Below are 26,281 nucleotides of genomic sequence, written 5' to 3'. Positions count from 1 at the left end.
TTTTTGGTTGAGTCGAAAAAAATAATTAGAAGCATAAGTTGCCAGTAAAGGAGATGATTGCACGGTACTAAAAGAATAGCATCATCTATACAGTTAATTTTTCTTGTGAACACCCCGACTCTTACAACAATTTGAGACCATATTTCTTTCAATTGGTGAAGGTTAACCATTGTATTAGTTGGTCGGAAAGGTTCCTTACGCTATGTATTTTGCCCTCCTACGAGTTCCAATTGCAAAAACATTGCCAATTTTGGACTTGGCTGTGCTTCGTAGTATATACTTTTATGAGAAATTAAGATGTTTTCCACGTTTGACCACCCATTGATTACACTTGCCTATTTGTTCAGCTTTTCGGAACCACAAGCATGAACTTTCCTATTTCTCTTCCTACAAAAATGCTTTTAAAAGACATCCGATAAGTCCCGATGTACATCAGTGCGGTAATTTACATTTATTGATGTGGATTAGCGACCATAGAAGTTGAGTTACTCCCTGATTTTTATATAAAAAAAATTAGATACCGACAAATCGAAATTTTGTTTTCTTTATTTAGGACGAGAAGTTTTCTTGGATGAAAATTCAAAGTCGGTAATATTTTGTATAACATTAGAAGGGACGAAAGTGATCCCACTTTCCGAATGTCTCCTAAGAAAAGCACTTCGTCTTAATCAATTATGTTATCTTCAAAAAATTGCCTATAACACAGACCAGGATGGTTGACTAAAAGTCATTGGTTTTGTTCTTGAAAGGTGGGTAAGTAAAAATCTTCAATTAAGGGCCCTCAACTTCGGTTCTTCTACACTTTAAATAACATATCAGGTAACAACTGAGGATTTTGTGGTGGCTTGTGTGAGCTTCATCTTCATTAATGCGCAATGATACTCGGGAAAAACAAGATAGAAGAGCAAGGATATGACGATCTTACATAAATTTGGCTGAGAAAATTAAGTTTTTAGAACCTTTGGCTTCCGTTAAATATTATAATTAAAAAATACATATCCATTTTTCTTAACATGGCCTATTATAAGATATTGAACTAGCGATTCAATATGATTCATTTATTGAAATATAGAACATAGAAGAGTGGAGGTTGATAACCACCGATTTTCCCCGGTTAATAGAGAGTATTATCAACGATTCCGGTCCTTTTTCACTCGAAATATCTATTGTGAGATTTTCTTTATTTCCTTTTCATGTGTGCACCAGATATTTCTCCTCTCACATGTGAATCCACTAAACCGGAGCAACCATTGCCAATTCATACATGACCTCTTTTGAGAATCATCGAATACGCTTTTTATCCCAAATGGCAGATGGGGAACTTTTGTTCACGTCATATGCACCCGATAAAGGAAGGTTTCAAAATGTATCCTGGTGCCAAAAAGAAAAAAACAAAGGCAAGATGGTCGGTGGGTCATAAATTGGTTTGTACTGCAGACTTTGAAGATTTTTTTATTTTATTTAAGGGAAGTAAACATAACAGCATTCAAATGATAGAGTGAGATTTATTTCTAGGGAAAGGGCCAAATTAACTAAGAGAAATTTCACGTGAGTCCATACATTCAAATAAGATAGGCTTGGTATCAATTATAACAATAGCGGAAGTTCCTAACAATGAGCCATCCATTAGCTATATATTCTTAAACACAAAGTAATTAACAAATGAAATTATTTTATATTGCACACCAGTGTAAGAAAATATAAATGGCGATGAAGAAATTATTACTTATGCCCTTACAAACAGGTTTTGTAAGCGAGAAAGGGCAAATAAATTGAAACTCGTCCTAGATGGGAAGGGTTCGAGGAAAACTAGCCTATGGGACCACACTGTACCATAATTTTGATAATGTCTGATCATTAGAGAATAATGCCTTTTGGTTGAGTTGAGGAAAATAATTCAAAGCATACTATTCAACATCTTGCAAAAGTTGCCGCTAAAGGAGATGTTACGTGGCCTCTGAAGAGTAGCATCATCCGAAAATCAATTTCCACTATGAGCAACCTCAATCTAACATGAGTATTATTCTTTTTTGGCCAAAGATAAGTTTTGATTAAAACATCTTTTAGCAAAAGACCAATTTATTTGAGAACGTCTATCAGAAAAGACCGATTTGCAACCACGGCATTAATTTATTTGTGAATGAAGAAAGAAATAAAGACGTCGCCATCAACAAGTCGGAATTCTGTCTGGGCCTTGATTGAAAATTCTTGGGGGGATCGAGATATTTTGCCATCTCTATCCCTCTTCGTCATTTCGCTCTAATATTACACACTATTTCTCTCTCTACTAGTGAATTTCTTATATGCAAGTTGTTTGAACGTGGGTATTTGTCTTGATTGCTAATTGTGTTTCTTGATTTCGATGGCAGCATATGGCGAGTCCAACAAGTTGGGCATAGTATTTGCTTCCAGAACTCAGAAAATAATCCCTTCACCTTCTAGCCATTCCAAGTCGAAGCTGAAGGTATTGAAACATCTTTCCCGGTTACAATTCTCTTCTTTGAATTTTTAGTTCCCTGTTGTACTCTTCCCCTATGGTGTCCACTTGTTTTTACATCATGTTGATATGTGCACTGGTTATCAGGACCCGTTCTGGCCTGCATTGCCCTTCATCCATCTTCGGACAAGTCAACATTGAAGTCAAGAAATCTCAATTCCTCTTGCATCGTTACAGTGAAGCCACTCCTGGTATGTGTGTCATTGTTTCGCATGTTATCACCACTTGTTTCAACTTTCATCCTATTTGTTTGATAATTTGGTTGTACTGATTTTACCTTTTAAGAAAACCAAGGAAGAATAAATAAAGTGGGTGAAAAATTACCAAAAATGAAAGTGCAAGTGTATATTTAGATTATATTCATAGGGTATTGGAGGGAGGGAGAGAGAACACATTCTAACCAAAATTTCTCGATTTGATAACAAAAAGGAAACACATAAATTGTACCATCTTTTATGTCTTCTTGACTTGATGCTTGTATTTTGTTATGCTTAGCACATGAGTACATAATCTAGCCATGTAGGGCCCAACTTGTTGAGGCTCCATCTACCTTACCACCTCACGGGACAAGTGATGAAAGAACAAATGATAAACATTTAAATATGATAAATGTCACTTTTTGACATTCTATTCTATCGTAAGAATTGGGAAAAAAAAGAACCTAATATGTTAAATTATAATATCAGGTAACAATTTAGGGTTTTGCGGTGGCTTGTGGGGGCTTCGTAACCACTAATGAGTAATGATACTCGAACTCGAAAGACAAAGGGATATAAGAGCGATGATATGACCATCTACTAAATTTTTTGATAAAAATCTGGATTTTAGAACTTTTGGCCGCCGTTAAATCTTATGAATTAAAAAGATACATGTCCTTTTCTTAACACGACCAATAATAGAATGTTGAATTTTGCCAGTAATATAAAGCATTAATTGAATTATAAAGCATAATTATGGGTGGAGGTTGATAACCTCCAATTATTTATTCTAATGTGAACTTAGAGAAAATGTGTATGGCGACGAAGAAACTATTACTTAAGCCCTTACGATGTTGTTTTTGTCTCGTATGAATCATAGCTTAAAACAAAATATTAGTCTCTTCCCACACATTTGTAACACACATTTGTAAGAATCTTAAGGTGTGCTCATGTAAACTATTGCTAACTAATTAAAAATTCGGGTTGGTTCATGTTTCGGTTCAGGTATATTTTTTGATTTTGAAACCCCTGATCACAAGGCGTCCATTAGGTAGGTGCTTTCAATGAAGATATTTATTCTATTGTGAACATAAAGAAAATGAGTACTGTGATGAAGAAATTATTACTTAGGCCCTTACGATTATGATTTTGGCTTGTCTGAATCACAGCATAGAAAAAGGATATTAGTCTCTTTCCATACGTTTGTAAGCGAGAAAGGAGAATCATAAGGCATGCTCATGTAAATTATTGCTACATAATGAAAGCTTGTCCTTTTTTGATGGGAAGGGTTTGAGGAAAACGTCATACTTTATGGGACCACACCACACTATAATTGTCACAGAGCCAGGTCAATGTAGAATAATTATACGAAGCATACCATTCAACATCCAGCAAAATTTGCCAGCAAAGAAGACGATTTATGTGGCTCTTTAAGAGTGGCATCATTTAAAAATTAATTACCACTATGAACACCTTGCCCTCCTACGAGATCCAATAGCATGGTTAATGGAAAAAAGAATGAAAAAGAAAAAGAAGCGGGGTCCGGTCCACATGTGTGTCCGCTTCATCGTTTCCGACAGATGCTATAAACTATTTCTCAACTGATCCAATTTCTTAAATGCAAGTGTGTTGATAAAGTAGTGATATGGTGATTTGCCATTATTTATCTGGGCAAGTTGGTCAGAACCCCAGCGAATGAATTCTGCCCTCATCATTTCCCTTTAATATCCTAAATTTCTCAACTAATCAACTCTTTATTTGCAAGTTGTTTTTTTTTTTTTTTAAGAATAATGAACATGGGGTAGTTGTGTTGCATGAAGAGAGGGAGAGAGAGTTTGGACAATACCTAGGATGTCATTGACCTATTGGCTTTTAATTGTGTTTCTTGATTAGCTGCTAGTCCGATAAGTCGGGCTTATAGTATTGGACTACCTAATGCACAATTGTCCTGTAGCAACTTTGCTCAAGTCAGAAACTAGTGCTCATTATAGAAAAGGCCAACCAACCGTTGATCCAATCATCAATTGGGACTGTTCTTTAACATTCGCCATAAAAGTGATTTTATATTTGCAGTAGATCAAGAATGCACATGCATGCATAAACCTTCTTGTGTTTTTTGGCCCAAGTGCATCGACCTTCTTAGAATCTCCACACTTGCATGTGATTTCCAACAATAAGTATTGACCAACAGAAATAGTAGGTTTCTAGATATTCAGTGCATTTTAAGAAGCGGGTTTGTACGTGAATTGCATTTAGTGCATCTTTGATAAATGCAAACAATTCTAATTTGGCCAATCATCAGAGTTTTTAGTTTCATCTACCTCGATATTGCTATAAATTGCTGAAGCTCGACCATATAAATAATTGGTTTGAAAGTTTCCTTATGCTATCCAATTTGCCCTCCTACGAGTTTATATTGCAAAGACTATGTCAGTTTTTCACTTGCTTATGCTTCGTAAGTATTTTTGGGATGGAACATTTCTCCAACCTAAGGAGTGCCCCTATTGCATATACTTTCAAAGTATTTCGAGAAATTAAGGTATTTATCCACTTTCGACCCTCGAAAGATTACAATGTTGAGTTGTTCAACTTTTGGGGAAATTACCAAAAAAATCGTGGACCTATTGTGAAATTGTGTCAATTCAGTCCTAAACTTTTTTTTTTTTGCCAATTGAGCCCCAAACCTTTTACCATCCGGCCAATTTTGGCTTGAAACCTCTGATGTGGCGTTGATGTGATAATTTTTTAATAACATTTTGATAATTTTTTGAAATTATTATTACATTTTGTTGTTGTTGTTGTTGTTGTTGTTGTTGTTGTTTTTGGTATTTTTTTTTTTTTTTGGGTCTAAGAACCGGCCAAGGTCGCGGCGATAGACGAGGGCCATGGTGATACCTGTCCCTCTTCATCATTTCCTTTTAATAGTACGCACCATTTCTCTATTAAGCAGTTTCTTAATTGCAAGTTGTGTTGATGGAGTTGTGATTTTTTTTTTTTTTTTGCCTTGTTTTGTTTGTCCGTGCCCATTGGTGATTTGCAATTATTTATCTAGGCAAGTTGGAGAGAACCACGTGTTAACCTCTTTCCCCATCATTTCCCTCTTGTATTATACATTTCCCAGCTAACCAATTTCTTAATCGCAAGTTGTTTGGCAAGTTGTTTGTTGGCCGCTAATTGTGTTTCTTGATTTGTTTGACAGCACATGGCTTGTGAAATTGTATATAGCCGCCAGTCCAATAAGTGAGGCTTAGTACTTTCTTATTGACTACCTAATGCCAGCTTGTCCTGAGTCACTAGAGCTCATTATAAAAATGGCCGACGACTTGTTGCCCTTTACCCATATTGGTCTTTGTATATTCTATGTCATCTGCCCATTGCAAGAACTCAAGAAAGAATCCCTTCATCCTCCAGTCATTTCCAGTAGAAGCTGAAGGTATTGTAACATCTTCCTCCATTTCATTTTCTACTGAATATATAATTTCAATTCCCTGCTAATTTCTTCTCCCATAGTGTTCCACTTGTTTTTGCATTATGTTGCTATGTCCGCTTATATTCTAGTGTTTTACATTTTCTATTGAATGAATTTTCAGGTCCCGGTTGTTTTCTTCCCCCACAGTGTTCACTTGATATGCGTTATGGTGATAAGTCCACTTATATTCTAGTGTTATCAGCACTAGTTTTGGCATGCATTGCCGTTCATCCATCTTGCACATAAGTCTGAAGTGAAGCCGATAAATCTTAATTCCTCTTCCATTACGATGAAGCCACTCCTAGTATGTGTGTCATCGTATATCTACTTTTCATGTGCTATCAACGTCATCCAGATGTCTCCACTTATGTTATGATGCTATCAAGATTGGTGTTGCTGTGCATCACCCTTCATCCATCTTGCAGCAAGTCAGAATCCAAGAAATCTCGTTTCCCCTTGCATCCTTAGAGTGAAGCCACTCCTAGCTTGTGTGTCGTTATATATCTACTTTTCGTGCGCTATCAACACTTGTTTGACTTTCACCCCCTTTGTTTGGTAATCTGGTTCTATTGATTCAACCCTAGAAGCAAAAAAAAAAAAAAAATACTCAACAAAGAATCCCGTCATCCTCCAGTCATTCCAAGTCGAAATTGAAGGTATTGTAACATTTGCCTCTATTACATTTTCTATTGAATGAATTTTTCAGTTCCCTACTGTTTTCTTCACCCATAGTGTCCACTTGTTTTGTGTTGTGCTGATATGAATGCTTATATTCTGGTGTTATCAGGACTGGTTTTGGCCTGCATTATCCTTCATCCCTTGCAGATAAGTTAGAACCCAAGAAATCTAGATTTCCCTATCCTTATACTGAAGATACTCCTGGTACGTGTGTCATTATATATCTATTTTCTGTGTGCTATCAACGCGTATCTCGCTTTTATCTTTTTGTTTGGTAGTCTGCTTATATTGATTCAACCCTAGGAAAAATCATTAATCCAAAAAAAAAAAATGAACAAACAAAAATGGGTGAGATAATTGCATTATAGACAAATTTCAGAGACACCTCTTATTACTTGAGCAAATTTGTCTCTCTAAGCTTTTACATTTCTCTAAAATGGTGAGATAACTGCATTATAGACAAATTTGTCTCTCTAAGCTTTTCCATTTCTCTAAAATGGTGATTGTATGACTTCATGATTAACCATCTCTTTATAAGTAGTACTGTGTGACCTGAAAATAATAAGGTGAACTTGGAAGAATTAACTAGTCCTTTTGCTCAAAGACATTTAGATAGTTCAGCCTATTTTGTTAAGACACTAGGACTCATACTAGCAGGAATAGCATAAAAAGATATTTTTTTATGTTAATTTAAGAAAATAATTGAAATGAAAATATATTCTAAAATATGGAAAACAGCTTAGTTATAAAAATTTGTGAATAGTTCTGAACGATCTATTTGACGTATCACTAAAAGTTGAGCAACTAAATTGGACAAATTGAAAATTTAGAAACTACATTGCACATTCAGGAATAGTTCAAAGACCATATTAAACGAATTAAAAGTCCAAGAATGGAATTGTACATTGGAACAAAGCTTAGAAAGTTTTAGTGTCAATTTCCCCTTTTTGAAATTATCATTACATATATTGCTTACTAATTTTTTCGTTATATGTAAATTGGTCAGTGTAAACGGTTTCACCATTTAAACCAGTGCAATCACATATTGGCCCTCACTCCGGTTATGGTATTTTCAAAACATTACTTATAATTAGAGACGAAAATGGTTGATTAAAAATCCTCTGTTTTTTTTTTCTTGAAAGGTGGATATGTGAAATGCTTTGCTTAAGGGCCCTAGCCTTTGATTAATGTACCTATACAGCAAATTCCTTTTGCGGACAACCCCGCTCGTACTTTATTAAATTTTCATCTGCTTTATTCAAAGTAAAGCGCAAAAAAGAAAATATCTTTTTTATGCAAAATGGCAGATGTGGCACTGTTTTTACTGTCATATGCACCCAGTAAAGTATGTTTCAAAATGCATCCTAGTGCCAAAAGGAAAACAACAAAAGCAAAATGACCAATGGGTCATAGATTGGTTTGTACTGTCAACTCTTAAGGATTTTTTTTTTTTTTTGGGGTTTAGGGAAGTAAGCACACCAACCATTCAAATGATAAAGTGAAGTTTATTTCGTCATGAGTCGATCGGTCAAATTAAATTTTCATCTGCTTTATTCAAAGTAAAGCGCAAAATAGGTTTGTTATCATTTTATAGCAACAGCAGAAGTTTAAAATTGAGCCGTCCGTTAGCTACATAATTCCAAACACAAAGAAATTAATAAATAATTTTTTTACTGTGCACACTAATGTGACAAATAGAAAATGGCGACGAAGAAATCATTACTTACGCCCTTACGATTAGGTTTTATAAGCGAGAAAGGGCAATCTCAGGTAGAGCTCCTGTGAATTATTTCTTATTAATCAAAACTCGTCCTTACTAGATGGGAGGGTTTTGAGGAAAACTAGTCTATGGTAAACGCACCACAGTTTTCACAAAGCCTGATCATTGGAGAATGATGCCTTTGTGTTGAGTTTGAGGAAAATAATTTGAAGCATATTATTCAACATCTTGCAAAAGCTGCCGGTAAAGATGGTCACGTGGCCTTTGAGGAGTAGCATCATCTGAAAATCAATTTCCACGTCGGACATAACATGAATACTATTCTTTTTTGGCCAAAAATAAGTGTCAATCAAAACATCGATCATTTGGCAGAAGATCAATTATTTGAGAATGTCTATCTGAAAAAGACCAATTTGCAACCATAGCATTAATTTTTCTGTGAATGAAGAACGAAAAAAAGACTTGGAGGTAATCGCCATCAACAAATCGGAAATCTGTCAGGGCTTTGGTTGATTCATTTAAACAGGTTATGTCACTGAATGTCTGGGCAATCTGTGTCCCTCTTCGTCATTTCTGTTTAATATAACACACTATTTCTCAACTGATTAATTTTTTAGTAGCAAGTTGTGTGTTGATAAAGTTGTGATTTTTTGTTGCCTTGTTTGGTTTGTCTTTGTCCGAAGGTCGTTTGCAATTATTTATCAGGGCAAATGTGATAGAACCACGTGATGATTGTGTCCTCATCATTTCCCTCTAAAGTACATTTCTTAGCTAAACAATTATTTAATCAGAAGTTTTTTTTCGATGACCAATGTACGTGGGTATTTGTGTGGCATGTGAGAGAGAGAGAGAGTTTGGACAATTCCAAGGTATAGTTTCTTGGAAAACCACATTGACTGCGTTTCTTAATTTCTGTAGCTGTACATTGCCAGTCCAATGAGTCGGGCTTAGTATTTGCTGCAAGAACTGAGCAAATAATCCCTTCACCCTCTGGCCACTCTAATTCAAAGTTGGAGGTATTGACAGATCTTCCTCGATTGCAATTCTCTTCCTTGAATTTTCAGTTCCTGCTGTACTCTTTCCCCATAGTGTCCACTTATTTTTGCCGCATGCTGATATGTCCACTTATATTCTGATGTCATCTACATCAGTTTTTGGCCTGCATTGCGTTTCATCCATCTTCCAAACAAGTCAGTATTAAAGCCAAGGAACCTTGCATCCTCACTGTGAAGCCACTCCTGGTATGTGTGTTAATTTATATCTATTTTTCGTGTGCTATCGGTGCTTGTTTCACTTTCAATCTCTTTGTCTTATAATTTGGTTGTTTTGATTTTATCTTAAAAAACTCAAAAGTGAAAAGAACAAGAATAAGAAGAAGAAACAAAGTGGGTTAAATAACTGCAACACAAACTCATTTGAGAGGCACCGAAGTTGTCTCTCTAACATTTTTTATATTAGTGAATTTACGTACACGAAAGACCAAAAAGGTTTAAAAAAGAAAGATACTGTATTTTTTGTTGATTTAGCAAAAAGGATAAAGATGAAAACATATTCTAAAATCTGGGAAATAGAGTAATTATGAAAATATGTGAATGTTATGGAAGATCTAATTTGACTTTATCATGCAAAGTTGAGACATTAGATGAGACAAATTGAAAGTTTAGAGACGAATTGAACATTTACGCATATTTTAAGGACCGTATTAAATGAATTAGTAGTCCAAAGATGACATTGCACAGTGAGCCAAATTTAGAGACTATTAATGTCAATGTTTCTTTACAAAATTATCATTACATATATTGCTTATTACTTCGCTTTTTAGATTGGGAAAATTAACAAAACAGTCCTCAACGTTTTGTATTTTTGCCAATTCGATCTATTTGGCTAGGCAGCACTAACATGACATTGCCAACGCTAACATGGAAAAATTTTAAAGATATTTGTACGTGAGTTGGGTTCAGAACGTCATGGTATTCATTTAATATTTTTTAAATTTTAAAATTATTTATTTATTTTTTCTGATTTTTTATCCTTATTCTTTGTGGTCGGCGAGGGTCACCGGAGGTCGCTAGCCACTAGGCAAGGGCCGCGAATCCCTCACTGGCACCGATGAGATGGCCAAGGCCTTCGCCCGACCTTGCTCCGGTCCGGGCGAGGACAGCCTTGTCGGTTGCGGGACAAGGTGGCCTTCGCTCGCAACCGCACCTCGCGATCTTTCTCTGTGTAGAAAAAACAGAAAGGAAAAATAAAATAATATTTTAAGAATATTAATAATTAAAATATTATTTAAATGGGTTTAAAATTTTGCCACGCTAGCACCGACAATGCCATGTTAGCTCTAGTAGGCCAAATATATTGAATTAGCACAAAAGCAAAAAGTTTAAGACTGCATTGCAACAATAGCAATATGTTTAGAGTTGTTTTGGTAATTTTTCCTTTTAGATTCAAACCTGGTGGTATATACTGGTAGACGGGTTGATTCGGTGGAATCACGTACGGACCCTTACTTTGCTTATATTATTTTCAAAATATTGCCTATAATCAAAGACCGAAATGGTTGATTAATAGCCACTCTTTTTTTTTTTTCCTTGAAAGGTGGGTGTGTGAAAAGATTTAATCAAGGGCGCTTGCCCTTGGTTAATGGGCATGCGTGCTTGTATGCGGGCGTGCAAGAGGGGGAGAGTTTCGAGAATGTAACGTTGCCCAAGTCCAAAAAGTGGGAGTCAGTAGTGCTTGGCATAAAAATGGCCTAGCGCCATCCTATTACAATTAAGATGAATAGAAAAACTACATCACAAGATTAAAAATCTAAGGAAAGTCGTACTTTATTGACCAAAATTACAAACTTAAAAGACTTCACAAAATTTAATCCATCCTAAGTTACAAAAAAAAAAACAAGTACACTTAGTTAAGGATTAATACCATGAAAAACCCTACCTTACCAAAAACAAATATATATCATGAAAAACCTCAAACCGATACACATGTGATAAATTCACCCTAAACTACTTTTTTGACCACCAAAAATCTAAAACCGCTACACTTGTGATAAATTTACCTCAAACTATTTTTTTTTACCACCAAAACCCTAATTTGGTACAACCGTAATAAATTTATCCCAAACTGATTTTTTTTATCACAAAAAATCTCAAACCGGTACATATGTGACAATTTTACCCTCTATTAGTTTCCGTTAAATTGAGTTAATATCACAAAAAATCCCAAATTGATGATTAATTGATTTTCAAGGGTAGGAGGATATTTTAGTCAATTGACAATAAACCTAGAAGGTGAGGAGGAGATGAGAGAGAAAAAAAGTAGGGTGAATTAGTGATTGACCTCGTTTCCAACCATAGAAGGCTATTTTAGTCTATTGATGATAAAATATTGCTACCAAACCAAAGAGGGTAAGAAATGGCCCCACACTATTCATTTTATTAAAAATAAAGCAACAGTATTAAGATTTTTTACTTGGTGCAATATTGTCACGCCTCGAACCCGATGAGTACGTGAACATCCTACTAGGCTGTTCTTCAATGAATAATCTCCCAGGATTCTTCGGCCCACAACTTAAAAACTTCTAAAGGATACAAGCATATGGAAGCAATAAAACATCTCCAAACAAGTTGAATACAAGATAACTCGGGACAAGAAGGTAAGTCTTTTCACAACACTAATTACAGGTCCAAAGGTTTCAATTCTAACTTCCGGACAAAATGAAATCCTCGGGGTAAAAAAAAAATAAATCCATTTTCTACAATTATTTCCTCGAATATTCACCCTTGCCAAGCTCGGTTTCCATCATCTAGGACCTGAAAATGTTTGTCCCACGACGGGGTGAGAATAAATCTCGGTAAATCAACCCTAACCCTAGACTAAGCCACTAGTACGTCCGGACTACTTCTCAAATCAAAGACGTCTCAAGACGTCAATAAAACCAGTATAGATATGATGCATGCGCAAACATAGACATTGGCAATTTAAACAATCACAATAACCAGGCATTCGGTAGTTCAGAACCAAGCTCTACGTGCTGGTACAGTAATCTCATTCTCGATATCAAGGCCCGCGTAATAACACATCAAGCTATTTTGATGTACTTGGCAATACTCGCGTAATAACGCATCAGGTCATCTTGATGTACTTGGCAATACCCGCGTAATAACGCATCGGGTTTATGTATAATTGCCGGGACCTGCGTAATAACGCATTATGTCAAATCCCGCGTTTAACACCTTAGGATAATATCAAAACCCCGCGTTATAACGCATCAGGGTACAAATAATCTCATAACCCGCGTCATAACACATCAGGTTAACATAACTCATATATTCATCGATCGATCGATCAAACTTAATATCGTCAAAATATTTCCCATTGGCTAAGGGTTCACAAATACGATTCTCATTTCGCACAACTTCATCATCGAGTACAGCTCGACTTAACGAGCATTTAATCCATAGCACACAAGAATACTCAAGGCCACATTACACTAGGCCCGGCACAAATTGCACCACCATGCAATCAAGTCAACAAGCATAATTCTCGTCGGTTCAATCATAATTCATTCTCGTACCATACAAAGGATTAAATATCATACAGTCATTCAATTCATTCGATCATGCATAATTTAACTCATAAATAACCCAATTGGATCACAAATTGGTCCCTTAGTACCCTAATGTCTTAATAAAGGATTAAGGGCAATTTACCTATTCCAATGAGCTATTCGTCGCGACCTCTAATTCAAGCCTCCGAATCCAAGATTAATTCTGTCCAAAACAGGACGGATCGCCAATTAAGTTTCGTCGTGCCGTTTAGTCACAATTCTAGCTTTAATCATCAAACCACTTCACATACTCTTCATTAACACATTAATATACGTCGTAGCATGTCTAAATGACAAATTCAAGACCAGGCGACACCAATTTTAGCCTTGAACAAAACTGGACAGCGCCTTCCTAGGACAGAGCAGAAACCGGTTCTGCTTATACCAGCTCCAACAGTCCATAATTTCATCCTAAGCTCCAATTCAATATGAAATCAACTGCTAAAACCTTCCTCTATATGTTTAATAGGTTCATCGAAAATTTGAAGCCAATTGAACACCTTGAAGACCTTCAATTAGTCTAATCCTTTCAAGTGTGCATGTGCTCCTCAAAACCCATCTCAGAATAGCCAAGGACACCCATCAATACTCAACTAAAATTATCATTCCAACTCAGCCAAGTCAAGTACTATATGTCTAGAACATTCCACAAAAATTTTGAAGTAAAATGAGCTCTTGAAATCGTTGTAAGAGAGCTCTCTCTCAAACCAGGTCAGATTCAATCCCGACTGGACCTTTGTCCATTCAATCAGACCTACGGGAAAAAATACCAGGCCAAATTTTTTTCATAATATGTATTTAAAAAGATAAGACGATAAGCTTTCTAATGGCGGTGGTCTTATCTCAAGGCAACGTCGGACGAAGAAGTTATGGACGGAACAGTGAAGCTGTCGGAACAGGGCAGCGAGCTGGCGAGAGAGGAAGAGAGAGAGCTCGGGATAGGGGGAAAGGTTTGGCCGAAAATTGAAAAAGGGAGAGAGAGAGAGAGAGAGAGAGAGAGAGAGAGAGAGAGAGAGAGAGAGAGAGAGAGAGAGAGAGAGAGAGAGAGAGAGAGAGATATTATCTTCAAAAGCTTCTTGAACAAGCTTGAAGAAGATAAGTTCCCCTCATTAAGACCATGCCACAAAATTCTTCTCTCAAGTAATGCTTCTTGTTTTTTTTTTTTTGGGCTAATAATGCAAGAAGGGCAATTTGGTCTTTTCACAAAGCAAGGGCATTTTGGCAATTTCACAAAGTATAATATGAAGTACTATACGTGTATTTGAGCTAATATTGTATACAAATTCGTATAAATTGAAATTGAGCTCAAATGAATAGAGTTTGGCTTTAGAATGGCTTAATGGGATAAATTGGTAGGTTAATGACGCGACGTCCAACAATTGTCCCTTAATCTTCGAAAATCCAATATTATCAATTAGACTAAAATTCGTGGTTAAAAATCCATCGAATTCATTTATCTTACAGATGTCAAATTTTCGGGATGTCACAAATATTATCCTTTAATTTAGAATTTCTCACATTTAGATGTAGCCATTCTAATGAAATCCCATTTTAATTTATGGGTTCCATGGCATCTGCTAGGCTCAAAGAAGCACCAGCTATCAAACAAGACGTGGATGGTACTAACATCAAAACAATTACCAGCTATGTAAGAAGTATACGGCGTCTTATTATTGCTTTCTTGTGAAATCATAAAATTGAAAAGAAATGCTTTAAGCTATGAAATATTGAGAAAAAGTTCTAAATGATTCCGACTGTGAATATTCAAAAGAATCGACAATTGTTGATATTCCTCAAGTTTCTGTTTATTCACATGGCTCTTGCTTCCGTACACTCAAGGCGCGTCTCCCCTCTCTGGTTTTGTTTCACTGGTCTAACTAATTAATTATGTTATCTTTTCAGTTTCCTTCTGACCCATTTGTTCAAGCGAATAATAAAAGGAAGCAACAAGAAGAAGAACGAAAGAGGTGGGAAAATGGAAATTCCATAAATTGAAGGAGAAATTATGGCCGAGGCAGTTGCTACCTCCGCTGCAGAGAGCCTAGTTTCGAAACTCGTCGAGTACCTAATTACACCCATCGGACGCCAATTTGGGTACGTGCTATGCTACAAGAGCTACGTCGAAGATCTCCAAAATGGAGTCCAGCAGCTGAAGGCTGCGAGGGAAAGAGTGCATAGCTCTGTCGAGGAAGCAGAATATGATGGAAAACTTATACACACAGATGTTGAGAATTGGCTAAAGAGTGTGAAGGAGGAGATTGAGAAGGCAGATAACCTCTTGAAACGTGGCGCAAGAGCAAATAATGCTTGCTTCCATGGGTGGCTTCCCAACCCAGTGGTGCGCCATCCAATTGGCAGGAAAGTGAAGAAGATGACTCCAGTCATTCGGGGACTTCACGAGGAAAGTGCCAAGAGTAACTTCCAGAAGGTCTACTATGAGAATACTCCGATAGGAATTATCACTGCTACCACGTCCGCTGCAAGACCAGTTGACAAGAAAGAAGATGTCCTGGATTCCAGGGCTTCAATCACAGAGTATGTAATGAAGGCCATGGCTGATGACAAGGTCCGTGTGATTGGGGTGTGGGGACCAGGTGGGGTTGGCAAGTCCAAGCTTTTGGAGGATGTCGAAAGGCGAGTAAAGCAAGAGAAGTTATTTGATGTGATTGCTGTGGCAAATGTATTACGCAATCCAGATCTAAAAAGAATCCAGGAAGAAATCGCTAATGCACTGGGTTTAAAGCTAACGAACGATGAAAGTCCTCCTGGAAGAGCAGATCGTTTGTCCAAGAGATTAGAGAGGGATCCTAAAAAGAAGATTCTCATAATTTTAGATAATTTGTGGGAGAAGTTAGAGTTGAAGGAAGTTGGAATACCTTGCGGAGATGATAATAGAGCAAGAGGCTGCAAGCTATTGCTAACGTCTAGAAACCGAGATGTTTTACGCATTGGCATGAGCGTTGACCGAGAAAAACGACTCAATGAGTTAGAGGATGGAGAAGACCGAAAACTCTTTGAAAGGATGGTGGGGGACAAAGTTAACGAACCTGATTTTAAACCCTGGGTAGATGGAGTGGTCAAGAATTGCGGAGGCTTGCCACTTTTGCTTGTTTCGTTGGCAAAAAGGCTGAAGCATGGAGATTTGGCTGCATGGAGGAATGCTTCGACCAATATAGATGTGTCGGATGTAAAATCAATAGTGGAACTAAGTTACAATGACTTAAAAGAAGAGAGGATCAGATCATTGTTCTTGGTTTGTGCTCTAGACTCTGGGAAGAGTTTCTTGAGGGATTCCCTTCTCTATTGCATGGGTTTGGGTTTATATGAAAAATTCAATACAACCATTGAAAACGCTAGAGATAGGTTGATTGTTGATCTACACTGCCTGCAGGACTCTTCTTTGTTACTAGAGAGTGATGACATGGAAGAGTTCAGAATGCATGACAAATTTGTAGACGTGGCCATCTCTATGTCTTCCACGGATTGGTACGCGTTGGTTGGGAAGAAGGATTATGGGTTTAAAAAATGGTCAAAAGATGAGCTCAGAAAATGCACTGCAATATCCTTCAATTTTGTTGGCATTGATGAGATTCCAGATAATTTGGATTGCCCAAGCTTGAGGATTCTACTGTTATGCGAGCACAGTCCATCTCTCAAGATTCCCAAATCATTTTTTGAATCTATGGAGAAGCTTCAAGTCTTGGACATTTCTGGCTTATCTTTCACCTCTCTACCTTCATCGATGGAGCTCCTGGGAAACCTCAAGTCACTCAGTCTTGATCAGTGCTGTCTAGAGGATGTGACTGCTCTTGGAAAGCTTAAAGGGTTGCAGTTCCTAAGTTTCTTAGACTCTACAATCACTTGCCTACCCAAAGCGATAGGCGAACTAACAGAATTGAGATCTTTGGACTTGAGAAGTTGCACCAGGCTCGAAGTTATTGAACCCGGCGTGCTCGCTAGCTTGGTGAATTTAGAAGAGTTGTATATGGAGGACAGTTTTGATCGGTGGGAGGTCGAGGATGAAGCACCTCGAAGCAATGCCAGCCTGGCTGAGTTGAAGAACATGAAAAAGTTAAGCACTTTGAGCATTTCCATTCCTCATTCTGCCTTTCTCCCAAGGGACCTTCCGTTTGGGAAACTGAACAAGCATAAAATCCAAATTGGGAACGTTTGGGATTGGTCGGGTGAATGCAAAGAATCCAAAAGTTTAAAGCTCAAGTTGGATTCGAGCAATCTTCTCGTTGAAGAGTGGGTGTCAAAATGTTTGCAAAGAACGCAAGATCTCCACTTGGATGGATTGCAAGATGGCATCAACAACATTCACGATTTGTGCGACGAAGGATTTCAGGAATTGAAGCATCTTCATGTACAAAATAGCCCCTCATTCCATTATGTTGTTCGCTCCACAGAGAATGTCCAGTGCACTGCCTTTACTAGATTGGAATCTTTGTTTCTCGAAAATCTTGACAACTTGGAGAAGATATGTAGCGGCTATCTTGCCCTAGAATCCTTCACCAAACTAAACATTTTGAAAGTGGATAACTGTGGTAAAATCAAACATTTGGTTCCATTGCCTATGAAGAGAATAATGTTGCAGCTTGAAGAAATTGAAATAAGCAGGTGCCACTTGATGCAGCATATTGTCTTAGATGCCGAAGCAGATGAAGACAGAGACGAAATATATGATGATAACAAAGGGAAGTCGTACAATTTGCGTAGGTTGACCCTACGAAACTTGCCAAAGATGACGAGTTTCTGTAAAACAGAGAGCCATTCGATCAATTTCTTTGATGGACAACAGGTATATTATTTGTTTTTTTAGATTTTTTGCATATATCTAAATACGTATGTATGTGTATGTGTGAGAGTATGGTAGGACGTAGGAAAATTGGATAAATAATTTGCTTTTGAAAGTTTGTTTTCCAGAATAGTCAAGCCAAACAATAATTTAATTTCTTGGGGTATCTCCTCAGCGATCTTTGATTGATGTTTAGTGGAGGTTCGGCCCCTTGCTGTCGCATTTTGGCCGCCTTGTTTGACCTTTGGGTTTTTGTATAGCTTTTTGTATAGGTTATACAGGTTCCTTCTTGCGTTTGTTAGGCTGCCACTTTGCGTGGCTTTTTGTTTTTTCTGGCTTTCTTACCCGAGCTGCCCTTCCGCCTTAGGCGACACTTCGGTGGTGTGCAGCGGAGGTCTGTATGTAGTCTACGTTTTTTTCAATACATTTCTTACTTTTACAAAAAAAAAAAAAACAATAATTTAATTTTGCAAAATGGAATTGCTATGAGGTTCGTATATACATAAGAATATTCATATATTAGTTGACTACATCTCATTTTATTTGTGTTATGTTATCAACATAGTTAAAGACAGAATGTGTATACAGAAACATTTATGAAGAAGTGTATACGACCTGTATAACTTTTATGACCTTTATTCAATAATGAATGGACACATGTAGAATTCTACAATATCTGATTGATTAAAGTGAAAGAAAGAACTAAAAAGAATTTCATTAGGTGAGTTTAACTACCGTGACTATGTGTCCATAAACATCCAAATTAATTAATTATAAATTTGCAATTTTAATCGGAAGTACATCAGCGTTAGAGTAGTTGAGATGATTAAGTTATTTTTTTTCTTCCCTCAATGAATGTAAAGAGTTGCGGGAGGTGGATGGACCTTTGTGGAATTGTGGTTCGACACAAAGTTCCATTATACTCTTATTTGTTAATTGACCTTTGTGGAATTGGGGAATTGTGGAACAGTTATGTGACTACATATGAAAAATCCAATATAGCATCCGATAGGCCAATTTGTTTTTGTAACCAACTTGGTACATTAATGTGATGTTAGTGGGGTAATTAATTTTTTGTGTTCTAACTCATGTAAGCTATTGGACCTTTTATGGTGATCAAATCTACCACTAATTTTTCATCTAACCACATGTTTAAATTTCGTTTTTTTTTTTTATAAAACATTGCTTGAAAGTATTACTTAGAAACACATCTAGCATTCATTTATGCGTTGATTTAACAATTCATTTAACTGTTATGTCAATATACAAAAAAAAAATGAAAACCACTTCTAAAATTATTTTATAAAATCATGTTTATCACGTGAGGCAAATTGCAAAAGCACGATGCTTGAGTAAAATCATTTGTTGTAATTCATTTCCTTGGCTACATAAATAAAATTTGCCATATAAATTAGCTCTTTGATGAGGACGCGCATCTTAGGTCCTTCTATAGGTAAATTAATTCCTCTAATTATATTGACGTTGTGACCAACCGCGGATCTTACAGTGATGAACCAGTTTCTTTTTCACTTCCGGCCAATGTGGGATATATTCTGCATTCCATCTTTGTTAGGAAATAATGTATTCTATAGTGCTACGCACGGGACAACAAAATCTTCTGACTAGTTAAATATTTTTCTCATAATTTAGAGTAACATTTTACTTTCAATATTACGATAAGAGATGTATTTCTTTAAATACTTCGGACAAAATGCCAGGCTGAAATTATACCTGCTAATCAATTAAAAGTACAGTTGTCCTAAAAAGTCAATTGAATGTATAGTTTTCTCTGTTTGTCAATCTAGTTCATGATTATACGGTAGAAAACAATTCGTTTGAGGTATTATATAAATCATAGTCAATGACTAAAAATTCAATTGAGCTTATGCCATGAATTTGGCAAATTTAGGAAAAAGAAGAAAATCTGAGAGTAAATTTAATAAACTCAATAATTCTGGGACTTTAAATTTTCTCTTATTATTATATATTCTGTAAAATCCAAGTACATCATGACTAAATGACAATTGAGTGTAAAGTTAATAAATTCTAAAGAAAAATAAGGTAAAATTCAAAAATCACTACTCCGGTTTTCTTCGGTTATCTTTAAATAATGAGACTATTTCTTTGCATCATTATTTCACCTGTGACTCGTAATTCTGGTTACAAGCATCATTATGAGATAATGTGGGTTATTTATCCCTCGCAGCTAATAAAGCTACAGAGTTTGGAATCCATAACCATTGGAAGTTGCCAGTTAATAGGGGAAGTATTCGACCTTGAAGGGCTGACAACCAGTGGGGAAGTCGAGATTTTGTCGCAATTGAGAGAATTAACCCTGATTGACTTACCAAGTTTGGGACGCATATGGAACAAAAATCCTCGAAGACTATTGAGTTTCCAAAACTTAAGGGCACTTAAGGTGCAAAACTGTGAGAACCTGAGGTTTCTTTTTTCTTCTTCCATGGCTAAAGCACTCAGGCAAATAAAAGAAATAGAAATAGCGGATTGTAAACTGATGGAGGAAATTATGGATGTACAAGAAGAAGAATTGGAGGAAGCTGCCACCTTTGATACTATAGAGTTCCCTATGTTAACCTCCTTATCTCTCGAGGAATTGCCGAATCTCAAGACATTCTATACTGGAAAGTACCATATTCACTGTCCATCCTTAACAAGTCCGAGGATATCCGGATGCCCCAAAATGATGACTTTCTCTTCATATAAAGGGAAGCAATGGTCCATGTCAACTGATACAGGTTTGCCACAAGTTTTTTGTTGTACCAACTCTGGCTTGCCCTTGCCAGTCTTCTTCAACGAAAAGGTCAGTAAACATCTAGTAGATTAGTCATTCTCCTAGTTCTAATCAGTGAAGCAAATTTGTAGAAATTGGATCTCTATTTTGTACCACAAGTTTAGCAATTCAGGGTGGGAAAAATAACTCACGTTTCTGTTCATTCCCAAAGATGCCCCCAAATTTTCTGCATAGTAAAATTCTGTACCAATTCAGTCATTCTACATATGCAATTTTTCATGCAGGTTCTTTTTCCTAGCTTGGAGGAATTGAAGCTTTCATCCATGTGCGAATTAAGGAGGATATGGCATGATCAACTCCACGGACAGTCCTTCGGCAAACTTGCTTCCCTCACTGTTGAACTTTGTGAAAATCTATCACACCTTCTTCCATCAAATTCAATGGATTGGTTGCAGAGTCTGAATAAACTTAAGGTGGTCGGATGCCCATCCTTGGAAGAATTATTTGGACCGGTAAGTCTCAACGCTGAGAAAAGGCAAAAGCCATTGGTCCTCTCTGTATTAAAAAAAGTGAAGCTGTTGAATCTACCAAAGCTGAAAGACATTGTGAAGAGTGACTGCAAAATAACCTTAGCGTTTCCTAGTCTGATAAAAGTGAAGGTGAGGCGTTGTCATAGTTTGCCGTATCTCTTCTCAACTGCCACGGCTAAAACTCTAGATGAACTTGAGGTGCTTGATGTTTCCTGCTGCGATAACTTGCGGAGCATAATTGTGATGGAAGAAGGAAAAGGGAAGATCATAGAGACATTGAAGTTCCGTCATTTAAGCACTCTCAAGCTTGGTGACCTCGAGAACTTGATTAGTTTTAGCTCAGCGAGTTGTGCTGGTGAAGGTTTACATCCTCTATTTGACGAGAAGGTATCATGTCCCAATTTATCTGATTTGCTATTGTACTTTATTTTTTATGCTTTGGCCCTAAGCGGTTTTGTGTTTTTTCTATATATTTGTAGCTTGTATTTCCAAAGTTAGAAGAGCTACAAATAAAGGGAATTCAACTGAAAGAACTATGGCACAATAAAATCCTTGCGGAGTCATTTTGCCGGCTAAAGGTCCTCGAGGTGAAGCAGTGTCACAACCTATTGAATGTGATACCTTCATTCATGTGGAAGAGACTGCTTCGTTGTGTAGAGTCCTTGACAGTGGAGTCATGCAATTTGATAGAAGACATAAATACCCTCGAGGGCCTCGGTTTCATGGAAAGAGAAGCTGCAAGAAACAGTCCATTGAGACAGCTATCTTTATGTGATCTCCCTAATTTGACACGCATATGGAAGAATGAGGATTTGCTGAATCTTTGCTTTCACAACTTGACTTCTATAAGAGTTGAGGAGTGCCCGCGTATAACAAAACTTTTTACAATGTGTATGGCGGCAAGTCTGGGACAACTCCAACATCTTGTTCTAGGTGGTTGTGGAGAGATGGAGTACGTTGTAGCCAGAGAAGAGGAGAAACCCAAAGAAGTAGCTCATAAAATTGTAATTCCTCAACTTGTCACCATGTATCTTCACAACATGCCAAAACTCATAAGCTTCTGCCAGGGGAAGCATATTTCAGAGTGGCCTTCCTTGAAGGAGTTTACTGTTGAAGATTGCCGAGCAGTGGAGGTGATTATAGGAGATGCGAGTTGTAGAAAACCAGAGGGCAATGTTGCAGCGCAGCAACCGCTTTTGCTGGTCGAAAAGGTTTGTACTTGTTCTTCTTTAATGACATATTATATTTCTTTTCCCTAATGGTTTGTGCCTTTATGTGTTGTAATGAGCGGAATCTTAGATAGGCTGAATCCCTGTGCTTATCGAACTAAGGTGGCCATGGGTTATGCTACTGCTCAAACATTATGCTTGATATTTATTAGATGGATATATGCTCTCTACCAAAAGGTAATATGATAGGAGAATAGATTTAAGAGGTGGCATCTGCTAAAAAGAAAATAACGTGCATCAGTTTTTTTTCTTTCTTTCTTTTCTATCTATAATGTTTATCCAATGGTTTTCCCTGTTCTTGAAATTACCATCTTCTCTTTTTTGAGCGGAACAGAGAGAAGGGGCTAATTAATTAAATTGAAAACTAATAGGTTGAGTTTCCTGAAATGGAGTCGATGAAGATCTCGCGGATGGGTAACGTGGAGAAGCTTTGGTTGGACGAGCTTACTTCAAATGCCTTTATCAAACTCAAGACGCTGATTGTGGAGTATTGTTCCCAACTTTCATCCATATTTTCATCCAGTGCTACCCTCGTAAGATTCAGAAATCTAGAGAAGTTAACTGTGACCGATTGTGACGCATTGGAAGTGTTATTTCACCTCCAAGAGTTAAATATGAGTGGAGTTCATTTCGCATGCACTTTTCAATTGAATGAATTAATTTTGGCACGGCTCCCAAAATTGAAGCTCGTGTGGAGTGGACTTCCTCAAGGAGCTGTTACCTTTGGACGCTTACGATGCATGAAGGCTGAGGACTGTGAGAATCTCGAAAGTTTATTTCCAAGTCCAGTGGCAAAAAGTATGACACAGCTTGAAGAACTTATAGTATGGGATTGTGGGGTAGAGAAAATTATAACGGAGGAAGACGGAGGAGTAGGGACGAGTGCAGGTGATCTCTTCTTTCCACGATTGACCAAACTACAATTATTTGATTTGCCGAAACTGGGAAGCTTCTATAGCAATAGTCACACTTCAACATGGCCATTCTTGAAGCGGTTGCTAGTGCGACACTGTGGCAAAATGAGGTCAATCTCATTCAAAGGTGAAAACCACAGCTGCCAAGGTAGCACTGCCAACGAGAACCAACATGCGCTCTTTTCTGGGGAAAAGGTACAATCCCTAGTTCTAGCTCTCTATTTTTGTCTTCATTGGTTGATGTACATACCTCTTGGTGATTGTTAACTTCATTTTGAAAGTGCATTTGTGAAACATTTCTTGCTTATCAAGAATACTCACCTAACCACACTTGCGAATTGCTTAAGAATTTAAAGATTGATTCAAGCTAATTCCTAGTTATTACTTTGAAAAAAAAATTATTGAATTAACTTGCATGGATAGTCATGCTTCTAATGATCCGCTCGTGTCTAATATTAACCACTATGTTAATGGCATGTCTAATGGCTGGAATTTATCTGTTTAATTTAAGTTGATCGTCGTCATGCCCAAAATTAAACAGAAAATTAGAATTATTTTTGTTTAGTCTATTGCTAGCATTTGGTAGCTCTATCTTGAACAGGGTTGGTAACTGTCAATTATCGTAAGTAAATTACTTACCCAGTCACGTGTTAGTAACTAATCAACAGCTTTTGACATGTACCAACATTTGTTCATACTTCAAAAACTACCAACTATTTTGATAATCTACCAACATTTACTTTTGTCAACGTCTTGAAAGTTATTAACTTTTATTCGAATTTTTTTGTCAGAACTTTAATTTGAAATAACCAACCTTAATTTCATTTATGTACCAACATTCATTGCATAATAATATCAACTAATTTTAGTCGCTCACCAACTTCTTATAATCTACCTACAATGTTATTGTAATTACCAACGCTTTTGGAATACTAACTTTTATTTGAAATTACCAACCTTAATTTGACTGACATACCAATTTTGTCATATTAACATGTCCACTAACTTTCGTTACTTACAAACTTTCTATCTTTTTAGGTTTCGAAAGCAAAGTGAAACATAAAAATGCAACTTCTTACTCTTGAAACACATCTACTTACTATATAGTTTACATGATTTGGGAAAACAAATATAGTTTTTTCCCATGAACTTGTTGAAATTGATGTGTGTTTATTTTGGCTTTTGGATTTTAATTAGTTAACAATTGAAATATCTGCAGTACCAATTTTATTTTATTTTATTTTTGTTCACAAATAACTTTCTTTATCCAGATTCACGAAACATATTTGGATCGAAATAGGCAGATACTAACAACAAACATCCCTTCTATACATCCAATAAAGTAAATGATTGTATTGTAAGGACTAAGGTAACGGAGTTGCGGCCCGTTTGCCGACAAAATCACGAAATGTTTAAGGATGATGAGAAGGCGGGGGCGCCAATCTGCAACTTCTACTCTTTTTTTTTTTTTTTGGGGGTGGGTTTGGGGTCTCAAATGGAACTTCTACTCCATGGAGCACAAAAGGCATCATTATAACGAACTTCATTAGGTTCGAAAAAGAGTGTTTTTTTTTCTTTTGCAATTTCAAAAGATTTAATTGTTCATAATTAGAGCTCGCGTGCATCAAAATTTTTACTATATCATTCCATATTATTTCGATTCAATTTTTCTTTACACCAGCTTTCTATTTTTGATTACCTTAGTCGTCGATGCTTACTCGTCTGGCTCCAGGAATTCTTTTTCTTTACTTCCATTGGTTTAAGATATAGCGGGGCAAAAGCCTACCGCTTCCTTTGTCCTTTTTTAAGCCGAATGCAAGGACGTTCTATTCTATGATATGACTCTGGGCATGGGCAATGGCTATGATATTGACTTTTGTTGGCCTAACTAAACACATTCCCACAGGTCATTCCACAATTGGAGCTATTGACATTAGCGAGGGAGGATGTTGTGATGATGCCGCAGCATTACATCTTTGGCAATCTCAGAGAGCTGATTTTGGGATGCTACCACGATGAAAATGCCGCCTTTCCTTCTAATTTCCTTCTCCACAGATTCCCCAATCTAGAAATGCTTTTTGTGTCCTGTAGTTCATTCAAGGAGATATTTCCAGAAGATGCGATTGGACATGGGGGAGGAAGTCTGAAGGCTCTTGGAAATCTCAAGCAACTTAGGCTGGTGAATTTGTGTAATCTGAGGCGAGTTTGGAAAGATGGCTCCTTGATGGATGAAATCCTCAAACAAATTGAAGATCTGTTCCTTGCTCAATGCCCTAGTTTATCAATCGTATTTCCAACTCCGACTTCATTCCATAGCTTGACAGAATTAGAAGTAGCGGATTGCAACGGTTTGGTTCATGTGGGGACTTGCTCAGCAGTGACGAGTCTGGTGCACCTTACTCGGCTAATCCTAAGAAATTGTGCTAAAATGGAAGTCGTGGTAACAGATGATGGAAATGGAGCAGATGAGATCTCTTTCCCCAACTTGGAAGTGCTGATACTCGATCGTTTACCAAGCCTTGAGAGCTTCTCCCCCATGAATTGCGTCTTCACATTCCCATCATTGCAGAGTATTGTTGTGATGCAGTGCCCTCAGATGGATATATTCTGCAAGGGCGCCTTGAGGACACCAAAACTAGATGAAGTACTCCTCTCCGAAGAGGATGATGAAGGGCATTGGGAGGGCGACCTTAATACCACCATACAAACCTTATGGCGTCAAACAGATTCCGAAGTACTCTCAGACGACGATGATGAGGAAGGCCCGTCAGAGGATGACCTTGATCCCACCATCCAAAGCTTTGAGGCATGAAACGATCCACACCGAATGCAGTAAGTCACGTAAATGTTGTTTCTAATGACAAATGTTATTGTAGCATTTATTATAG

General features: G+C 37.1%; 3 protein-coding genes across 3 annotated transcripts in view; all 3 read left to right on the top strand.

The window, feature by feature from the left end:
* The window catches only part of LOC115751677 (protein BONZAI 3-like), a 1,030,407-nt gene that overhangs the window by 92,185 nt on the left and 911,941 nt on the right, over window positions 1-26,281 (top strand). The window lies entirely within an intron of this gene.
* The window catches only part of LOC115734376 (probable disease resistance protein At4g27220), a 176,897-nt gene continuing 152,987 nt past the window's right edge, over window positions 2,372-26,281 (top strand). Inside the window, 2 exon segments of the mRNA XM_048279859.1 lie at window positions 2,372-2,464; window positions 2,585-2,688. The gene's annotated coding sequence lies outside the window, so the exon portion shown is untranslated.
* Window positions 15,176-26,205, top strand: LOC115734374. The gene is made up of 5 exons (XM_048280722.1): window positions 15,176-17,971; window positions 20,175-20,789; window positions 21,005-21,637; window positions 21,730-22,461; window positions 25,300-26,205. The coding sequence occupies exons 1-5, from the start codon at window positions 15,176-15,178 to the stop codon at window positions 26,203-26,205; spliced, it is 5,682 nt and encodes a 1,893-aa protein (XP_048136679.1).

This window comes from Rhodamnia argentea, chromosome 6 (genome assembly GCF_020921035.1).
Source record: "Rhodamnia argentea isolate NSW1041297 chromosome 6, ASM2092103v1, whole genome shotgun sequence".
NCBI lineage: Eukaryota > Viridiplantae > Streptophyta > Magnoliopsida > Myrtales > Myrtaceae > Rhodamnia > Rhodamnia argentea.
This window is presented reverse-complemented; position numbering and strand designations above follow the sequence as displayed.

What these genes read in the sequence shown, in the direction of transcription:
- LOC115734374 (XM_048280722.1), top strand. Translation starts at nt 15,176, where the DNA reads ATGGCCGAGGCAGTTGCTACCTCCGCTGCAGAGAGCCTAGTTTCGAAA. An exon ending in ATTTCTTTGATGGACAACAG is followed by an intron (nt 17,972 to 20,174) that starts GTATATTATTTG and finishes TATCCCTCGCAG; the next exon opens with CTAATAAAGCTACAGAGTTT. An exon ending in ATCCTCTATTTGACGAGAAG is followed by an intron (nt 21,638 to 21,729) that starts GTATCATGTCCC and finishes ATATATTTGTAG; the next exon opens with CTTGTATTTCCAAAGTTAGA.